Below are 18,420 nucleotides of genomic sequence, written 5' to 3' on the forward strand. Positions count from 1 at the left end.
GTTCTAATTTTAAAAAATATATATATATATATATATATAATATATATATATATATATATATTAATATATATAATATATATATATTATATAATTTAATGATTAAAAATGATAAACAAAAGATAAAATTATATATTAATCAAATGAAGTACCAAAAAGTTCAAAGGTATTGTTTAAACTACTAACATCATTTCTTACAACTTAAATTATCTAACTACATAAAAAGAGTCTTCCTACGAACATTTTTTGAAGCAAAATCGTCAACTAAGTCTTCATATGTTATTGTCTCCAAAATATCATTTTCAATAGCTATTAATGTCAATCCATTAAGTCTTTCTTGTGACATGGTAGACCGCAAGTAAGTCTTTAACAACTTCAATTTTGAAAAACTTCTTTCTGCAGAAGCAATTGTCACAGGAATAGTCAATAAGATTTTATATGCAATAACTGTATTAGGAAAACAATCCAAGTCTTTTAAAAATAATAATATATCAGTAGGTCTTATGGTTTCTTCAGGCAACATTTCTCTTAGTAACTTCAACTCTGCAAAAAATTCATTCCCATCAATATCAGATTGCTCATTATGTTTCAATGCCTGGTCAAAGTTAGTACAACAAGACTTCAAAGTTGCATCATCTAATGATTGTAACTTTTGAGAAGTAAACAAGAAACCAAATATACTTTCATACTCTTGGTATTGCTCAAACCTCTTATTAAGAGAAACAACAGCTTGATCAACAAGGTAAAGAAAATAGTTAACCCTGGATGATTCTTCTTCTGATAGCTCGACTGATGGGATATTCAAATTCTCATCAAATTGCCTTTTTCTTTTAATTATACGCCTTTGAGGAAATATTGGGGCAATATTCAATTTCACCGCAATTTCCTTAGCGTTAATCAATACCTTATGAAAACCTGTTTCTCTATATCCCTCAAAATACGAAATCAACCCCTTAATTTTTTGCATAGCAACATCAATAAGCATATCTTTTTCCTGTAAAAGCTTGCTAACAGAATTAATTGCAGATAATATTTCAAACCAAATAATTATAGCCATCAAAAACTCAAAATCACCAAGCTCATTTGTTGCTAAGGATTTAGCTTCATTTTGTATTTTAGGATCAAGATCATTTTCTGACACTTCAAACAAAACTTTTGTAAATTCTAACATTTGAGTTCTTATAGGTTTGATACTTTCTACATGACTCTCCCAACGAGTGGATGACAATGATTTTGGAGTCAGCCCTTTTACATTATCTTTTAAAATTTGCCATCTCTTAGTAGAATTGGCAAAAATTGTATAAATGCGTTGAACAACTCCAAAAAAAATTCTAGCTTTAATGCAAGAGTTAGCCATATCACACAATGCCAAATTAAGACTATGACAACCACAAGGAGTATAAAAGGCTCTCGGATTTATGTCTAAAAGTCTCTTTTGCTCACCTTGGTGTTTTCCTTTCATATTGGACCCATTATCATAACCTTTCCCTCTCACGTCAAATAGGTCGAGACCAAGTTCTTTCAATTCATTTTGTAAAACATCAAAAAGCCTCTAACCACTTGTATCATTCACATTCAAAAATCCTAAAAATGATTCCTCAATACTAACAGAAGCTGAAGAAATATCCACATATCTTATTATCAAAGACATCTGCTCTTGGTGACTAACATCAGGAGTACAATCAAGTATCACTGAAAAATACTTTGCCTGTTTGATTTTTCTAATGATTTCAATTTTAATCGCAGAACCAGGCAATGAAATCAACTCATTATGTATGTTATGCCCAAGATAATGAATATGAACTTTTTGAGTTGTAACACGTCTAACATGTTCTTGGATGATTGGGTCAAATTCAGCTAACATTTCAATCAAACCCAAAAAGTTTCCATTGCTATCTTCGTACAATTTCTCCTTAGAACCACGAAAGGCTAAATTATGTTTAGCAAGAAATTTCACTATTGAAATAACTCTTTTTAAAACATTTTTCCAGTGATCCTTTTCTTTCTCAATTAATTTTTGAGTTATTTTATCAATAGTTTGAAATTTTTGCAGCCTTTTGCGATACTCGTACCAAGTAGTCATATTTTAAACATGTTTCATGCCTAACTCGTGCTCTTTAATTCTTTCACCAACATGTATCCAATCACTATAACCCTCATTTGCTAATTGTCCCCTAACAATCCCATTTTTAAATTTTTTACAATAAAAACAAAATACTCTATCAAGCTCTTTCGAATAAACAAGTCAATCTCTATCACACACCTCTCCATTTGCTAAAGCTCTAGTATACAAATTAGCCGTAAAACGTCTATTCAAACTATCTCTAGGACCCTTCACAATAGAATTATCTCTTTTAGGACCTTTCACAACTAATAAATCAATCAGTTTAGGTTGAAGACGATCCCAATTTCTTGGATCAAATATATCATAATCAACATTATCATCATCATCATCATCATCGGCATCATCATCATTATTAACTTCATCAACAATTGGCACACTATTAAGATTATCATTTTCAATGGGCACACTATTAAGATTATCATTTTCAATGGGCACACTATCAAGATTATCATTTTCAATGGGCACACTATTAAGATTATCATTTTCAATAGGCACATTATCAAGATTATCATTTTCAATAGCAAACTATAAATATTATCAACATAACGACTTTCATTTGAAACTTGTGGTTCTTTGATTAAAAATTTATCAAGAGCTCCTACTTGATATTGAATTAACTCTTCAATTTTTTTCTTTTTCTTACGTTTATCATTTCCACATTCAAATTTTCTATTCTTAGGAGGCATAATAAGAAAAACCTGAAATTTCTCACAATGTCTTTTGTGTCCACCGATGATCTACTAATTATCCTGTTGTGAAATTGTGTTCTTACATCAATAACAAAAAAAAATCAATTACATTAAATAAAAGAAATTATAAATTAATCATCAAAAAATATTAATAATTAAATCATGGAGAAAAGACTTTAATTAATATTCAATTATATTTTATTATGTTGTGTTCTTCTCTAATATAGTACCATAAAAAATTAATAATTATAAATTAAAAGCAAATTATAAATTAATAGTAAGAAAATAAATTACATTTAATTAAATAAATTATAAATTAATCATAAAAAATATCAATACTAATACATACTAATTTTGCTTTGAAAGATTCCAAATTGCAATTTGGTCTTATGAGAAAAAGTAGGTATAAAAATCGTCACCAACACCAACAGTGTTCTTGTTTTAAATTTTGATACTACTGAGTAGTATATACAGTATACTAGTATCCCATTTCACCCTAAAATTTTATTTATTTATATATTATAATTTTATAAAGAACACAAGTTACCCTCATTTCCACCCTAAAATCTAAAATCTAAAATCTAAAATCAATATTGATACAAGAACTAAAATATGATTTCACCCTAAAATTTAAAATAAATCTAAAATTACTATTTTTTCTACCTTCAAAATCAAATAATCACAATAAAAATAAATGGAAAGTAACTAATTGAATAAACTAACCTGATAAAAGAGAGGATTGAAAAGGAAAAATAAGTTTTTTTTTCTGGTTTCAAACAGCTCTAACAGAGAAAGAGAGAAGAGAATAACGTTTGAGAGGAGAGAGAAGTGAGAATGTGTGAGAAAGGAGAAAAAAAAACGTTTGGTTTCCAAATATCCTATTTTTCAGCATTTAATATTTTATTTATTATATGTGATACAAAAATATTTTTATTTATTAATTTTTTTATATTCACTAATAATAGTTAATTTGAGGCCCCACAAAAAGTGAGGTCCTGTGCTACTGCACAGCTTGCACAGGAAAAGAATCGGCCCTGGGTGGAGGTAGGCATGGTGGTGGTTACTATAATGGTTGTGGTGGTGGTTACCATGGTGGAAGGGAACATGGAGGAGATGAAGATGATGTCTGGCTTAAATTTACACAAAATAAGAAGTATTGTTTTACATGAAGAGGTGATGCGAATAAATTTATACTAAAGTAGAACAACCTAGTTGCAAGAGGGCGTGTTTTGCGAAAGGATTGTGGGTTCAATTTCTTGCAACGGTAAATTTTAATTTTTTTTGTTATCTTAAAATATTAATGTTAAAAAAAATTAAAAATAAAATAAAAAATCAATGTACCACTTAAAAAAATATTAATAAATATAAACCAAAGTCAACTAAGCAATCTGCATCATTTAAAAGAAATAAATTTTTAAAAAAAAGTCACTTGACAATGCCCCCCATTTTTTAAGATTTTTTTACAACGATATTTTTACAAGGCACATTGATTTAGACTTGAATTTTAATATAAAAAGTTTTTAGAGACTGAGAAAAATGTATGGGAGAAAAATACACATGACTTTATTCTGGCTATCCCAAAACCATGAGACCTAATTTTATAATAGATCATTGAGATTCCATTAATACAAAGCTTTTATAATAGGATCAACCCATAACCTTTTTTCACCAACTTTTATCTCTGATTTAACTTGCAACCTTTATATCAATATATCAGATCCAAGAGAATAACCATTTTCTTAATTTAAAATTTATAATTTAGAAATTTAGCAATGGTTCAACAAGAAACTCTACCAAGTATTTTACTATCTTTGAAGTAAAATAATTTTTAGTGAGTATGGAAAATATTTGACCAATGTGAGAGTTGAGAAGAAAGAAAGTATGCGGAGAGTAAAATTAGCAATGATATTTTAAAACAAAATTATTTTCTAAATCAGAGTTTAAAAATATTTAATAAAAAGGTTTGAATACGTATCGGAAAATTAGAACAAAGAAAATATGCAGAAAGTAAAAACTTTAAGGGAAGAGAGATGACACAAAAGATTTATAGACGTTTGGTGCAAAGGAAGTGACCTACTCCTTTCCCCAAGAATTAATTTTGAATGCTTCTAATAATTCTTAGGAGCTTTTCGAAGGTTAAGCTCATTAACCCCCATATACAAGGAAAAATCAAGTTTTCGGTTTACTTTCAACCAAATAGCGAATAGTCGAGTCAAATGGTTAGTCTTCACGCCAAACACGGATAAAGCTTTGAGAGATTAGTCTCTAAGCTAAACAAATATTTTATACGGATTTATCTTGAACCAATGTATAGCTTTTAACTAAATATCTTCCAATTAGAAAAGATATTTAAATTGGATTAACCATGAATTAAACCGAGATTTTACACCAAGCTGGTCTCGAACCAACTGAGCTTTTACACAAGAATGACCTCAAGAATCAATTAGAAGATTTTCACTAGTTCTATTCAAGAACCTAGAAGGAGAGCTTTTTCTTAAGTGATTGAACTCACGAACCAAACATAAGAATTAGAACTAAATGCCCCAAACAAATCTTTTACGGGTTTAACTTCAAACCCCGAAAATCACTTCCTAAGGAAGAATAAATCAGTCAATATAAAAAAGAAGTCTTGATGAATGTACAAATCATCCTTTATAGAACAACTTCCTCACTTAAACACAATAACATTTCTCAAATATATATATATATATATATATATATATATATATATATATATATATATATATATATATATATATATATATATATATAATATATATATAATATATATATATATATATATAATATATATATATATATATATATATTATATATATATATATATATATATATTATATATATATATATATAATATATATATAAAAGGCAAAATAATGGTTCAAAAAAGAAAATGATCCATGGGGAAAATTAGTCACCTAATCGATTAGGTCTTTATTCTAATCAATTATATGACATATATAATCCACCGTTTTAGCCCATTTTGGAATATTTTAATAGAGAGTTGTTACCCTTAATTAAAACACTATCACAATCGTTTATAGGCTCAAGTTTCCCTTATATAATTGATTAGGTACATGGTCTAATCTATTAGACAGTTAGAATACTTGCTTCAATCAATTTGACAGTTCCTAATTCATCTGGTTAGGCTCAAAAATAATTTTAGGTATTTTTCTTTGAAAAATAGTGTCTTCAAAAAGAGTTTTAATGGGTGTTTGTTTTAGCCATATAAATTTATGAAAACGCTTTTGTGTTTTTACAAAACACTGATCACTTAAACACTATCATGAGAGATTTCACACTTATTCTCTTTCATACTATGAAGCTTTAAGTTTTTTTCTGGATATATCAAACACAAGATCACTTCACTTGAATCTTCTTGGAGATGAGGCTTTAGATATCTTCAAGTTTAACGCCATCATTAACAGATATCACAATGCTTAGTAAACCATAACTCTTCGGATTTATTCGAAGGAAAAGCTTGCTCAACGATCTTGTGCATCTTTGACTGCTTGAAATATCTTTTTCATTTAATTGTATTTATATTTTGTTGTTATCAAAGTCATGTTACATCTTCATGAGTTTTCATTATGAAAACCATGATGGTGACAACTCTAGGCATTTCTTGTTTAGCTTTGATCATTTCTTGATTAAACTTGCAAGCACATAGTTCTACATTCTCCCTCTTTTTTATGATGAAAATGCATCTCGCATGAAGGTGGTAAAATAAAAAATAGGTAGATAAAATTGGAGTGTTTAAACTCTTCCTCACATGAGTAGAGAGTATACTCTACTCCCTCTAAGAGTATATTTATCCTTCTTTGTCATAATCAAAAAGGGGGTAAAGATGCAAAACTAAAATTTAAATATGCAAGCACGTAGGTCACATAAGAATTTAAGAAGGTAAATGAAAATATTTCATTGATTCAAATTATACTGGAATTCAAAGTACAGAAAGAAGGTAGTTGTAGGAATTGAATCAATGTAAAAAACTGAAAAACAAAAACACACTAGAACACATAAGTGAGAGTTCTCGTTGCCTTAAGTATCATTATTCCTTAAGGTATTTTTCTTGATCTCAGCAACATCTTTGGCCAAATTATGCTATATGGGTAGAACATTTTGTTGGCACATCTCCATGGCATTACTTATTGTTGTGTTTTCTTTGTCTAGTTGTTCTATGTCTTCTTCTTCTTCATCCATCGACTCGTTTCTTAATTCTCCATTTTGGAGATCGATCTTCATATTTCTCAGTGAGAAGTAATTGATCTTATTTCTTAATGAGTCCACTACTTCTCCCATAGTGTTGATTTCAGAAGCAACCAAAATTTTAGTGATTAGAGCCACATATGGAAGTCCTGGTGTTTGTGTTTGTTTGTAGTGCTTCATGTGAAAAATGTTGTTGTTGCCATCTTGTGCCATTGCCATCAGTAGCGTTCCTTTATATTTCCCGTATAACCATGTACCATTAATTTGTATAATAGGGTTACAGAAAGCAAAACCTTTGATGCATGGTTGATATGCCTAGAAGAGTCGGTAGAATATTCCATTTCCAATAGCACAAGTCCCGTCTGGGGTATACGCCGACAATGTTTCCAAATTGACAATAGTCCCTGGAGCATATTGTTTAAGAGCTACCAAGTATTTTGGAAGTTTTTTGTAAGACTCCTCCCAATTTCCATACACTTTTTCAACCGCCTTTGTCCTATCTATCCAAGCCTTTATGTATGATGGATTATAGTTTTATTATGTTACAATATGCGAGATTATTCTACTCACCTTTAACGACGGATTGTCGCTAATGACAAAAAAAAATCATCGTATATTAACTAAGAGCTGAGTTTGCGATGGTCTTGCATTGGGTTCGTGAGCATGCATGTGTGAACTGGATCCATGGAACCAATCTCCCAAGAATCACTCCTCTTCCACCGGAAAAGGCAAAGCTCATTTCGACAATAAATCTTATACCTTATTACATTAGTTCGATCAAACCTGTAATCAACTGATAATTCCATGTGATACTTTTTAATGGCTTTTACAGTCTTATTTTGTGCAAAATGTGTCTCCTTCTTTCAATGGTCATTGAATTTGCACATAAGGATTGTAAAACATATCTGACGAAGGTTCATCTGCACCCAAATTCAAGCTTGTCATGTATTGAGGTGGACAATATACATGACTAGCTGGTAATGACTTCTCTTCTTATTCATCATTCACCATTGAATCAACCAATAACTCGACTTCTTCTTCTTCCTCATCAACAACATTGACTTCAGCTTGTTCGTCATCATAAGTTTCACAAAACACTTGTGACTGATCAATAAACTGAGACACTTGATGTTGTTGTGGTAATATATATAACTCTATATCATTGTACCCAGATTGTTCATGACTGACAAACATATGTTGAACATCATCATCATCTCGAATCTTCAACTGATAAAACTTTACTTGGTTGTCTGCAAACTACACCGGATTTTTATAGATGATTTGTCCCACCTGAATACACTGCAATTTCTTTTTTATTCTTTGTTTCAAATGTGAAAATGTTGATCGTCGATTTATTGTAAACCGAGTTACTTTTGTGTTGTGAAAACAAAACCCAAATAAGTGATGTAAAAATTCCATATAGTTGGGGTTTAACTGTTTTGTCCCATCTATATAGTGCGTTGTGTAAAAATGCCAAAAAAAGTACTTGTATGTTTTATTCATGCGCCTATTTTCTACAAGCATGTGGTTGGTTAAGAATGTTGTCACTCGCCCCGGTAAACGAGAAGTCATTCATATTCCCCTTTGCAACAAAGTAAGTTTAAAATTTTACCATCTAATTTATTAGACTTTATATTAGAGCTAACTGTAAATAATATTTTTCAAATCTTTTTGATCTAGGTGGTCAGTTAAAGGGATGAACTATAACAGGTGTCGGAAACACGTTGTAGTAGTCTATCACAATCTATTAGACCATATTGGACCAGACGATGTAATACTACTACACAACTCTACATTTGATTTTAAAAAAATTATCCAATTACATATCATCTAATCATGTCATATTCTTGTATAGTTTATCTAGAGGTAATATCTGGGTCTTGATCATCAAGTTAACCATGATGATAATGCAGTTTCGACAGCAAAAATACCAATGATCCGGTTCACTACTGTGGAAATGCACCACAGTGACCGTGTAAAACTTCAGTTCGGCATGCAATAACAAATTCAAGAACCTCTGATGTGTTTGGGAGGTTTACATCAACAAAGAGTCGATGACCGATGGGATTATTCTGACTGAAAAGACATCGCAAAAGAGATGTGTCGTCATTGGAGGAATCAACGATAACACATCTTAAATGAACCAGTCATACAGGGTGCTAGACCAACTCAACATTATATGACATGGTTTAGGTCGGTTACAACGTCACAATTTGTGTGTGAGCCAAGGTATTTGATTGATCCATGCCAACGAGCTTCATCATCATACGCCCAACAATAAATCCCCGTCCAAGAATAATGTCAATCCACCGAAACCCAACGACCAACTTCACACCGTCACCCCACCATATACACCCAACAACCAAACACACAACCTTGCAACCAATTCATGCCACACACTCAAACTCAAAACCAAGAATCAAACCCTAACAACCAATAACCATACGCAACCACCATAATAGTCTATAAGCTAGATAATTCATATGATTCAACATCATGCCATTGTAGCCCCACACCAATGAACATCCAAACATCTCATCGCCACAACATCCAACCATTGTTTGACTTTAGTACACCCTAGGAACCATTGCTTCGTTTCCAAACTAATTTAATGTACCAATTTGGGCAACCATACCGTCCCGAATTCACCCAACCACAACGACCCAACTAGGATAACATGGGTACCAAACTCAATTACAGAAGCACCATTGGCGACAACCCCCCTGCTATTGGGGACAAATGATGACAAATCTATCAAATTTCGCTGGACCTTCCACCGGACCTTCACACCAGCCACCATTGGATCATGTCAGCACTAAAATACCTCAAACACCTCAGAAAAACCGTGGAAGACCTCGCAGACAGGCTAAAGTACCTGGATTTGGAACAAAGAGGCGTTTCATCGGGCGGGTCATTGAATTTCTTGTCAATTTTATGTATTTTTTCTTTATAATATAATATAATTTTTAATTTCAGTATTTAATTTAATTAATTATAATTATAAAATTTATAATTAAAAAAAATGGAATGAGCATGCGCCACATGCATTGGCGCATACACTGTGTAGTGTATGCATGCGCCAATGCATGTGGCATAAAAGCATGCACGCGTCAATGCATGTGACACCTACATGCATTAACCTTGCAAGCATGCGTCAAAGTTAAGAGCGTTTCCTTTTAAGATTAATAAGACGCGTCAGTTCAACTGGTGCATCAGTAGGGAAAAGTGGTTATTTTAGTATTCTATAATAGTGATATATAATAATGATCAAATACATCATTTATTCAATAAATCTATAATAGTGACCAAAGAATGAATGAATTTTAATATATTTTAAATACATGTAAATATCAATAACTAAACATCAACTATTAATATAAAAATTTAACCATAGTGTCACTATTTTAAAATTCAAATCAAAATAAAAAGTAAGAGGACATATATTATGAAGTAATTTTCTATGGGGTAAAAATATTTGTGATAATATTTTAAGGTTCCAAATAAAAGTAGAATGTGAGAAGATCTATATTATTCAAGGAAGTTGCAAGGTTGTCATATGATTAAAATATTTATATTTAATATGTTGTGATTCAGTATGGCAAGCCTTAGTATGTGAACTTATCAATCCATGAGGAAGGGGAAGAGGGGGATTCTATTTTGACTTGGAGGAAGAAGGGGGAGACGTGGTGGATCTTAGGTGGTGTCTCATAGGTTGATTCTTATGTGATAAACCCATCCATGTGAAGTCTATGAAAGTGAGAGTGGCAGATATGTGGAGGCCAGTGAAGGGTGTTACAATCAAACAAGCGACGAAGGGTTTGTTTCTATTTCACTTTTCACACAATCTTGATATGGAAGTTGCGTTGAAAGGCGGACCTTGGACCTTTGATATTCATCTTCTGACACAGAATAGCCATATTACTACAAATTCCACTGATATTCAAGTGCCTTATTTTCTTAAATCTTTAAATCCTCCAAACCAGAACAAAAACTTGAGTAGCACTATCACAACCCCCACACCATCATCCCTCAACCCCAAGCCCTTTAAATTCAAAACCAAGAACGTGCCATCCAAATCCACCCAGCTTAGCCAGAGACATACCAATATCAACCACAACATTATCTCCTATGCACAACAGTCCATGAACCATATACCTTTAAGCACCATCAACCTTCCCTCACCTCAGCCAAGCACCTTAGAACATCACAAGGGAGATGACCAAGTGGAAAAGAAGAGAAGAAGAGATATTACCAAAGAGAAAGTAGAAGAGAATGATACAACAAACCAACATTTTTAACGGCATGTCCTGGCAGTCAGGACTTATGAAAATATTAAGTTGGACTTGTCGGGGATTGAGCAACCCGACCCGAGAGCAATTCCTAACTTACGTAAGCTTGCTCATCAGTACCATCATGCCATTGTTTTTCTATCAGAGATGTTATCCAAAACAAGAAAGCTAGAGAGCATTCGAGTTATGTTGAAGTTTGAAGCCTGCTTAACTGTTGATGTGGAGGGAATTAGTGGAGGTCTTGCGGTTTTGTGGAAAGATACAGCACATTGTAATGTGTTAAACTTTACATGGAATTTTGTAACATCTTATTACAAGATGAGTTAAAGGGGAAATGGAGACTAACTTGTTATTATGGTTTCCTTGAGAGAATTAAAAGGTGACATGCATGTAATATGCTTCGTGAGATCTATGATATGTCGAGTATTCTGTGGTGTATCATTGGAGACTTTAATGATCTTTTGACTCAACAAGACAAGCATGCTATTCACCCTCACCCAAATTGGTTATGTGTTGGTTTCAGGCAGGTTGTGAGTGACTGTAGTCTCACTGATATCCCTATTGAAGGACATTAATTCACGTGGATCAAACGTCGGGGCACAAACCATATGGTGGAAGAAATACTAGATCGAGCCTTAGCAACCCCGTATTGGATGGACTTGTTTCCTAATGTTAAGCTTGTTAATTTTATAGCTTCTCATTCAGACAATAGCCCTATCTTAACTCACTATGACCATGGTCAACAAAACCGTAGAAGTTATGCGTTCAGGTTCGAAAACTGTTGGTTGCAAGAAGAAAGATTTGAGGAAATTATTCAAAATGGGTGGAGGCATGGTGAGAATCACAACATCATGCACCGTATTGTATTGTGTGCAGAAGAATTGGAAAAATGGAATATATTTCTACATAGAAATAAGAAAGAGGAGCTGGAGAGACACAAGGATACTATGGAAAGGTGTCGTTGGAACCATGATTTGGATTCTACGTCTCGGTTCTTCGAAGCCCAAAGGGATCATAACAAGGCGCTTATTAGGGAGGATATTTATTGGAAGATAAGAGCTAAGATGAATTGGTTACGAGATGGGGACCTCAATACAAAGTTCCTTCATTTATCTGCTACTGCTAGGAAGAATTTTCAAAAATTCGATATGCTCATGCAGGAAGGTGGGGGAGAAGTGTGAAAGTATGCGGGTATGTGTGATATTGCAAAAAGCTACTTTGAAGATCTCTTTGCAACCAAAATAAGTGAGTCTGATCCAATTCTTAGCCTTTCATTCTAGGATTTCTGTTGAGGATAATAGAAGACTGATAATACATGTTTCTAAGAAAGAGTTTCATGCGGCTTTACTAGATATGAACCCCGATAAATCTCCGGGCCCTGATGGCTTTAACCTTGCATTCTACCATAATTTATGGGACTTGCGTGGAAACGACATATGAGAGGCTGCTACGGTTTGGTTGGAGATGGTTTCTTTCCACCGCCACTTAATGATAAAGTGTGTTAAATCTCATGACAAAAATGATTTCCGTCCTATATCCTTATGTAATATGTGAAGGAGAATTGTGATCCAAAACGAAGCGGAAATTAAAATTTTCTCCTTTAGAGATCCTTACGAATGGTCATGATCAATGATAGAATATTTACCTCTTGTGATGATTGAAACCTTTGGTGCAGATCTCTTATGACAATCAAAACCTTTGATGCAGATCCACGGAGCGATCATGAACGTTGAACGATGACAATGTCTCTACTCAGTCCACACGAACGGATTCCTTCAATCTCAGTGCTAGCTGGTACGAATGAAGGCTTTGAGTGAGAGAGAGATAGAGATAGAGAGAGAGAGAGAGAGAGAGAGAGAGAGAGAGAGAGAGAGAGATAGAGAGAGAGAGAGAGAAAACGAAAATAATGCAACCCCAATGAATGCTTCTGCACAAAGGTTCTATTTATAGAACCATTTGTGTGGGCTTCAAGCTAAAAAGACCACTTAAGTGTATTTTGGCTCATATCTTATAATATGCCCAAAATCACTTAAGCCCATGGTACCTTACCATATTTCGTATTCTACTTAAGTACACCGTACCTTACGATGTTCTACAACTCACTTAAGTGCACCGTACCTTACGGCGTTCCTTAGTTACTCTATCTCTCATCAATCTGTCATTTGTGTGTGACCCTGTAGGTTTTCGCGGCATTGACATTATATTAAATCATGTATTTAACATAATAAACACTGAGCGGTATCTAGCAACACATCACTGCTACCCAAGACACGAAAATGTCATGTGATCTGACAAATCCTTCTTTGATAATACTTATGTGCATAATTACCCTTTTTCCCTAATGTCTATATTGAACACAAGGCATAGACCATGTCATCCTTGTCCAGTTCAATATTGGGCCCATAGACATTTATCCTGTTACGCAGGATGGGCAAATTCCATCTAGTTCACTCATGTCCCTCAACATGCTTCGTGGAGTACCCATCAACTGTCTTTATGGTTATCCAGTTACGGACAACGTTTGATCAGCAATAAAGCACCCGACTCTACATCTAGGGTCCATAGTGGTTTCAGGTCGAAGGGTGATATACACCATTATCACCATGAGAATAACTTATGACACTTTGCATAACATTCTATATAGTATTCTCATAGCGGGTCAATCCGGTATAAATATTACTCTTAATATTCATACCTATGTTTAAGACTTGATAACTCCTTATCCATGATCCATGAGATGTGATCATCAGTCTATATACATAATAGTCTTAATACTTTAATGTTATCCCACTTTACAATAAAGCTCGACTACGGATACTTTAAGAATAGTGTCCTTATGTTTAATGTGATCTCATGATCAAGTCACACTTGATACATTAAACGGACTAGCTATTCTAGGGACTTTATTAAACAAACGTAATAAAGAAAAAGCCTTTTATTATTAATAAATAACTCCATACAAGTACCAAAAGTATTGGCCTCTAGGACTTACACCAACAATCTCCCACTAGCACTAGAGCCAATCAGGCATACCCCTAATGCCCATAGATCTAGTATGGCCATCATGCTTCTGCTGCGCAAGAGGCTTTGTCAGTGGGTCAACAATATTGTCAAGTGTAGGTACTCTGCATATTTTCACATCTCCTCTATTTATTATCTCTCAAATGAGGTGATAACGCCTAAGTATGTGTTTGGATCATTGGTGAGATCTAGGCTCCTTAGCTTGTGCGATAGCACCATTGTTATCACAATAGAGACCAATGGGATCCACAATGCTAGGAACTATGTCAAGTTCACTAATTAACTTTTTGATCCAAACAGCTTCCTTTGCTGCACTTGAGGCAGCAATATACTCGGCCTCGGATGTAAAATCAACAACTGTATCTTGCTTTGAACTTTTCCAGCTCACAGCGCCACCGTTTAAGCAAAAAAAAACACATAACCATTGGAATCATGCATATTAAAGCGTCTCAGCACTTTGTCTATGTATGTACTCTGACTTAGGCCAAGCAGTTTTGTGATCTATCTCTATAGATTCTGATTCCTAATATATAGGCTGCTTCACCTAGGTCCTTCATAGAAAAGCATTTCCCCAACCAAGACTTTACTTGTTACAGGGTAGGGACATCGTTTCCATTGAGTAATATGTCATCTACATATAATACCAGGAAAATGATCATGCTCCCACTAACCTTCTTGTAGACACAAGGCTCCTCTTCGTTCTTGATCCATGAGTAATGCATCACCTTGATTAGTTATGAGATATCCATATCTCTCAGGTAGGTGACGTATCCTACCTGACCTACGCTGGTCTTGTTCTACTTGAGCAGGTTGCTCTTCCACAACTACTTGTGTTTCCTGCTCTAATTCCTCCATAGGTGTATCAATGCTTTGTGATTCTTGAATTCCTTCAAGCTCTACTTTCCTCCCACTGATTCCTTTGGAAGTAAAATCCTTTTCTAGGAAAACTCCAGCTCGAGCGACAAACACTTTTCCCTCATAAGGATTGTAGAAGTAATACCCTCTTGTTTCTTTAGGATACCCCACAAATAAGCATTTGTCAGATTTGGGCTCAAGCTTAGTTGAAGTTTGTCATTTCACATAAACTTGGCAACCCCAAATCTTCATTTAAGACATATGTGATTTCTTACCACTCCATATCTCATATGGTGTCTTCTCAACCTTTTTGGATGGAACGCAGTTAAGTGTGTAAGCTGTTGTCAATGGTGCATGTCCCCAAAAGGAGTTTGGAAGATCGGCGTGACTCATCATGGATCAGACCATGTCCAACAGGGTTCGATTTCTTCTCTCATATACATCATTCCATTGGGGTATTCCAGGAGGAGTAAGTTGGGATATGATCCCACACTCTTTCAGATGGTCATCAAACTCTAGGCTTAAATACTCACCACCTCGATCTGATCGAAGAGTTTTAATATTCTTACCTAGTTGGTTTTAACTCTTTTAGTATTAATGTTATAAATAGGCTTTTCGAGATCAAGGACATATAGTTCATTGCTCATTTGTGCAGCAGCATAGAATATATCATTCAAATAAATTGAGCAACAATTTTTCTTTATTATAAATGAAAAACCAAACTTTTCCAAACAAGAAATGGAAATAATATTCCTGCTAATTGCAGGTACATAATAACAGTTCTCTAACTGAATTATTAAACCACTAGGTAAAGTCAATACATAAGTTCCTACGGCTAAAGCAACAACCTTTGCTCCATTGCCAACTCGTAGGTCAACTTCACCTTTTGCCAAATCTCTACTTCTTTTTAGCCCCTGCACATTTGTACAAATGTGAGAACCGCGTCCAGTATCTAATACCCAAGATGCAGAAGTAGATAAATTTATTTCAATAACAAAAATACCTGAAGTTGAAGTCTCTACTCCATTCTTCGTATCTTCCAGGTACTTTGGGCAGTTCCTCTTCCAGTGTCCGGTCTTACCGCAATGGAAGCAGGTGCCTGCCTTTGCTATGCCTCCACTAGGCTTCAAAGCAGCAACAGTGGGTCTGGGTTTGGCAACTTCCTTGCCTTTCCCTTTATCACCCTACTTGGTGGGCCTTTTGTTTTGTCTCTTTCCATTTTCGATCATCAGAATGGAATTTCCTTTTGACTTCAGATTCTGCTCAGCAGTTCTTAACATAGCTAGCGGTTCAGGAAGAGATTTATCCATATCATTCATATTGGAATTTAGGACAAATTGACTGAATCCATCTGGCAACGATTGCAAGATCACATCAGTCGCAAGTTCCTTTCCGAGGGGAAAACCCAACCTTTCAAGGTTTTCCTCATACCCAATCATCTTGAGCACATGGGGACTTACAGGGGCTCCCTCAGCTAACTTGCCTTGAAAAAGGGCTTTTGAAACTTCAAACCTTTCATGTCTTGCTTGCTATTGATAGAGCATCTTCAGGTGTTCAATCATATTGAACGTTGTCATGTTCTCATGTTGCTTTTGCAATTCTGAGTTCATGGTGGCCAGCATAAGACAAGCAGTTTCATTGGCATCATCGACATGCTTTTTATAAGCATCTCTTTCTGCCTTAGGTGCAGAACTAGGAGGTTCCTCTTCAGGAACAGGTTTCTCCAAGACATACAGCTTTTTATCATGTTTGAGGACAATCCTCAGATTTCGGTGCCAATCTAGAAAATTTGTCCCAGACAATTTTTCCTTATCAAGGATTGATCGCAAAATGTTGTTAGAGGTGTTTGTTGTCATGGTAATCTACATAAGGATTAATGAAAATATAAGTATCATTAGCATATTTAATTAGGCCTTTAATTAAATATGCTCCCACTATTTTACTCAAAACAAATGACCCTCATCATTCGATTCGGAAAATCCAGTTGGAAGATTTTCTAATGGGTCGAGATCCATATTTCACTTCGTTCTAACTCCGCGTAGGCGGATTACACAAAACTAGGTTATTTAGGTAGGAACTCCTTCCAATTGTATCTCATACAACTCTCAAAAATTTCAATTGGGTGAATAACTCCTTATTCGAATCCATCAAATGGATCATTCCCAACTCTTGCTTCTAAACATATATAATATTATTATAATTAGTTAAGTTTGACTCATTGTCTTAGCAGTTGGATATTATAATTATCCCATCGCACCTTACTAATATAGAACATGCACCTCGCGTAGGCGAAACCTACATTATCCGATACTAGTCTTGATGAGTGCTAAAACTTGGAAAGCAAACATATATAATATTATTATAATTTGTTTAGTTAAGTTTGACCCATTGTCTTAGCAGTTGGATATTATAATTATCCCATCGCACCTTACTAATATAGACATGCACCTCACGTAGACGAAACCTACATTATCCGATACTAGTCTTGATGAGTGCTAAAACTTGGAAAGCATAAACTTAATATTTAGTTTGAGGGAATTTCAATTGTTCTGATCTCACCGGCTTATTTATCATATAAATCGTCTCTCACATGCATCAACATATATTCACATGCATCAACATACATACACATGCATCAACATACATAATGAAACAGTTATGGCCCCTAACGCAATTGTTCTCACAAGCCAATGAGAGAACCTAAGCTAACCTAATAACGATCTAAGTTTCTCCAAGCAAGATCTTCAAGGTTGTCCTCCTTTGATCTTCAAGGTTTTCCTCATTTGATATTGAAATCTTCTCTTTCTTCATAACATTGTCTTCTTCTCTTTTTTCATAACATTATCCTCCTTTGATATTGAATTCTTCTCTTTCTTCATATCATTACATTACAGAAGAAACTTGTTTTACATACGAGGGATTCAGATGAGAAAAGAAGTTACATTAAGAGATTAAAAGGAGAGGCACGATACGCAGGTCGTATTTTAAAACCCAAAACAAAATAAAGGATAACTAAGGTCATAACTGATCACCACAAGCCAATAATAATAAACACATTATTATTATTAATTTTAATTCTTTAATTAATTAAAACCACATTAAATTTCGGCGACCAATCATACTACGCAGAGTTAGCCGGGGGTCCGCTGCCCAGACAGCGGGAACAGGGTTTCCGCTGCCAGGTCAGCGGAAGGGGGTCAAGGGGGCAGCGCCCCTT

At 34.3% G+C, this 18,420-nt stretch overlaps 1 protein-coding gene and 1 pseudogene across 1 annotated transcript; one reads left to right on the forward strand and one right to left on the reverse strand.

Annotated features, from left to right (window-relative positions):
- Window positions 1-323: 323 nt before the first annotated feature.
- On the reverse strand, window positions 324-7,251 carry LOC127122531 (uncharacterized; annotated as a pseudogene).
- A 4,684-nt stretch (window positions 7,252-11,935) lies between these two features.
- On the forward strand, window positions 11,936-12,508 carry LOC127122532 (uncharacterized). The gene has a single exon (XM_051052850.1). The coding sequence runs from the start codon at window positions 11,936-11,938 to the stop codon at window positions 12,506-12,508; it is 573 nt and encodes a 190-aa protein (XP_050908807.1).
- The last annotated feature ends 5,912 nt before the right edge of the window (window positions 12,509-18,420 follow it).

The sequence above is a fragment of the Lathyrus oleraceus genome, chromosome 2 (genome assembly GCF_024323335.1).
Source record: "Lathyrus oleraceus cultivar Zhongwan6 chromosome 2, CAAS_Psat_ZW6_1.0, whole genome shotgun sequence".
Lineage (NCBI taxonomy): Eukaryota > Viridiplantae > Streptophyta > Magnoliopsida > Fabales > Fabaceae > Lathyrus > Lathyrus oleraceus.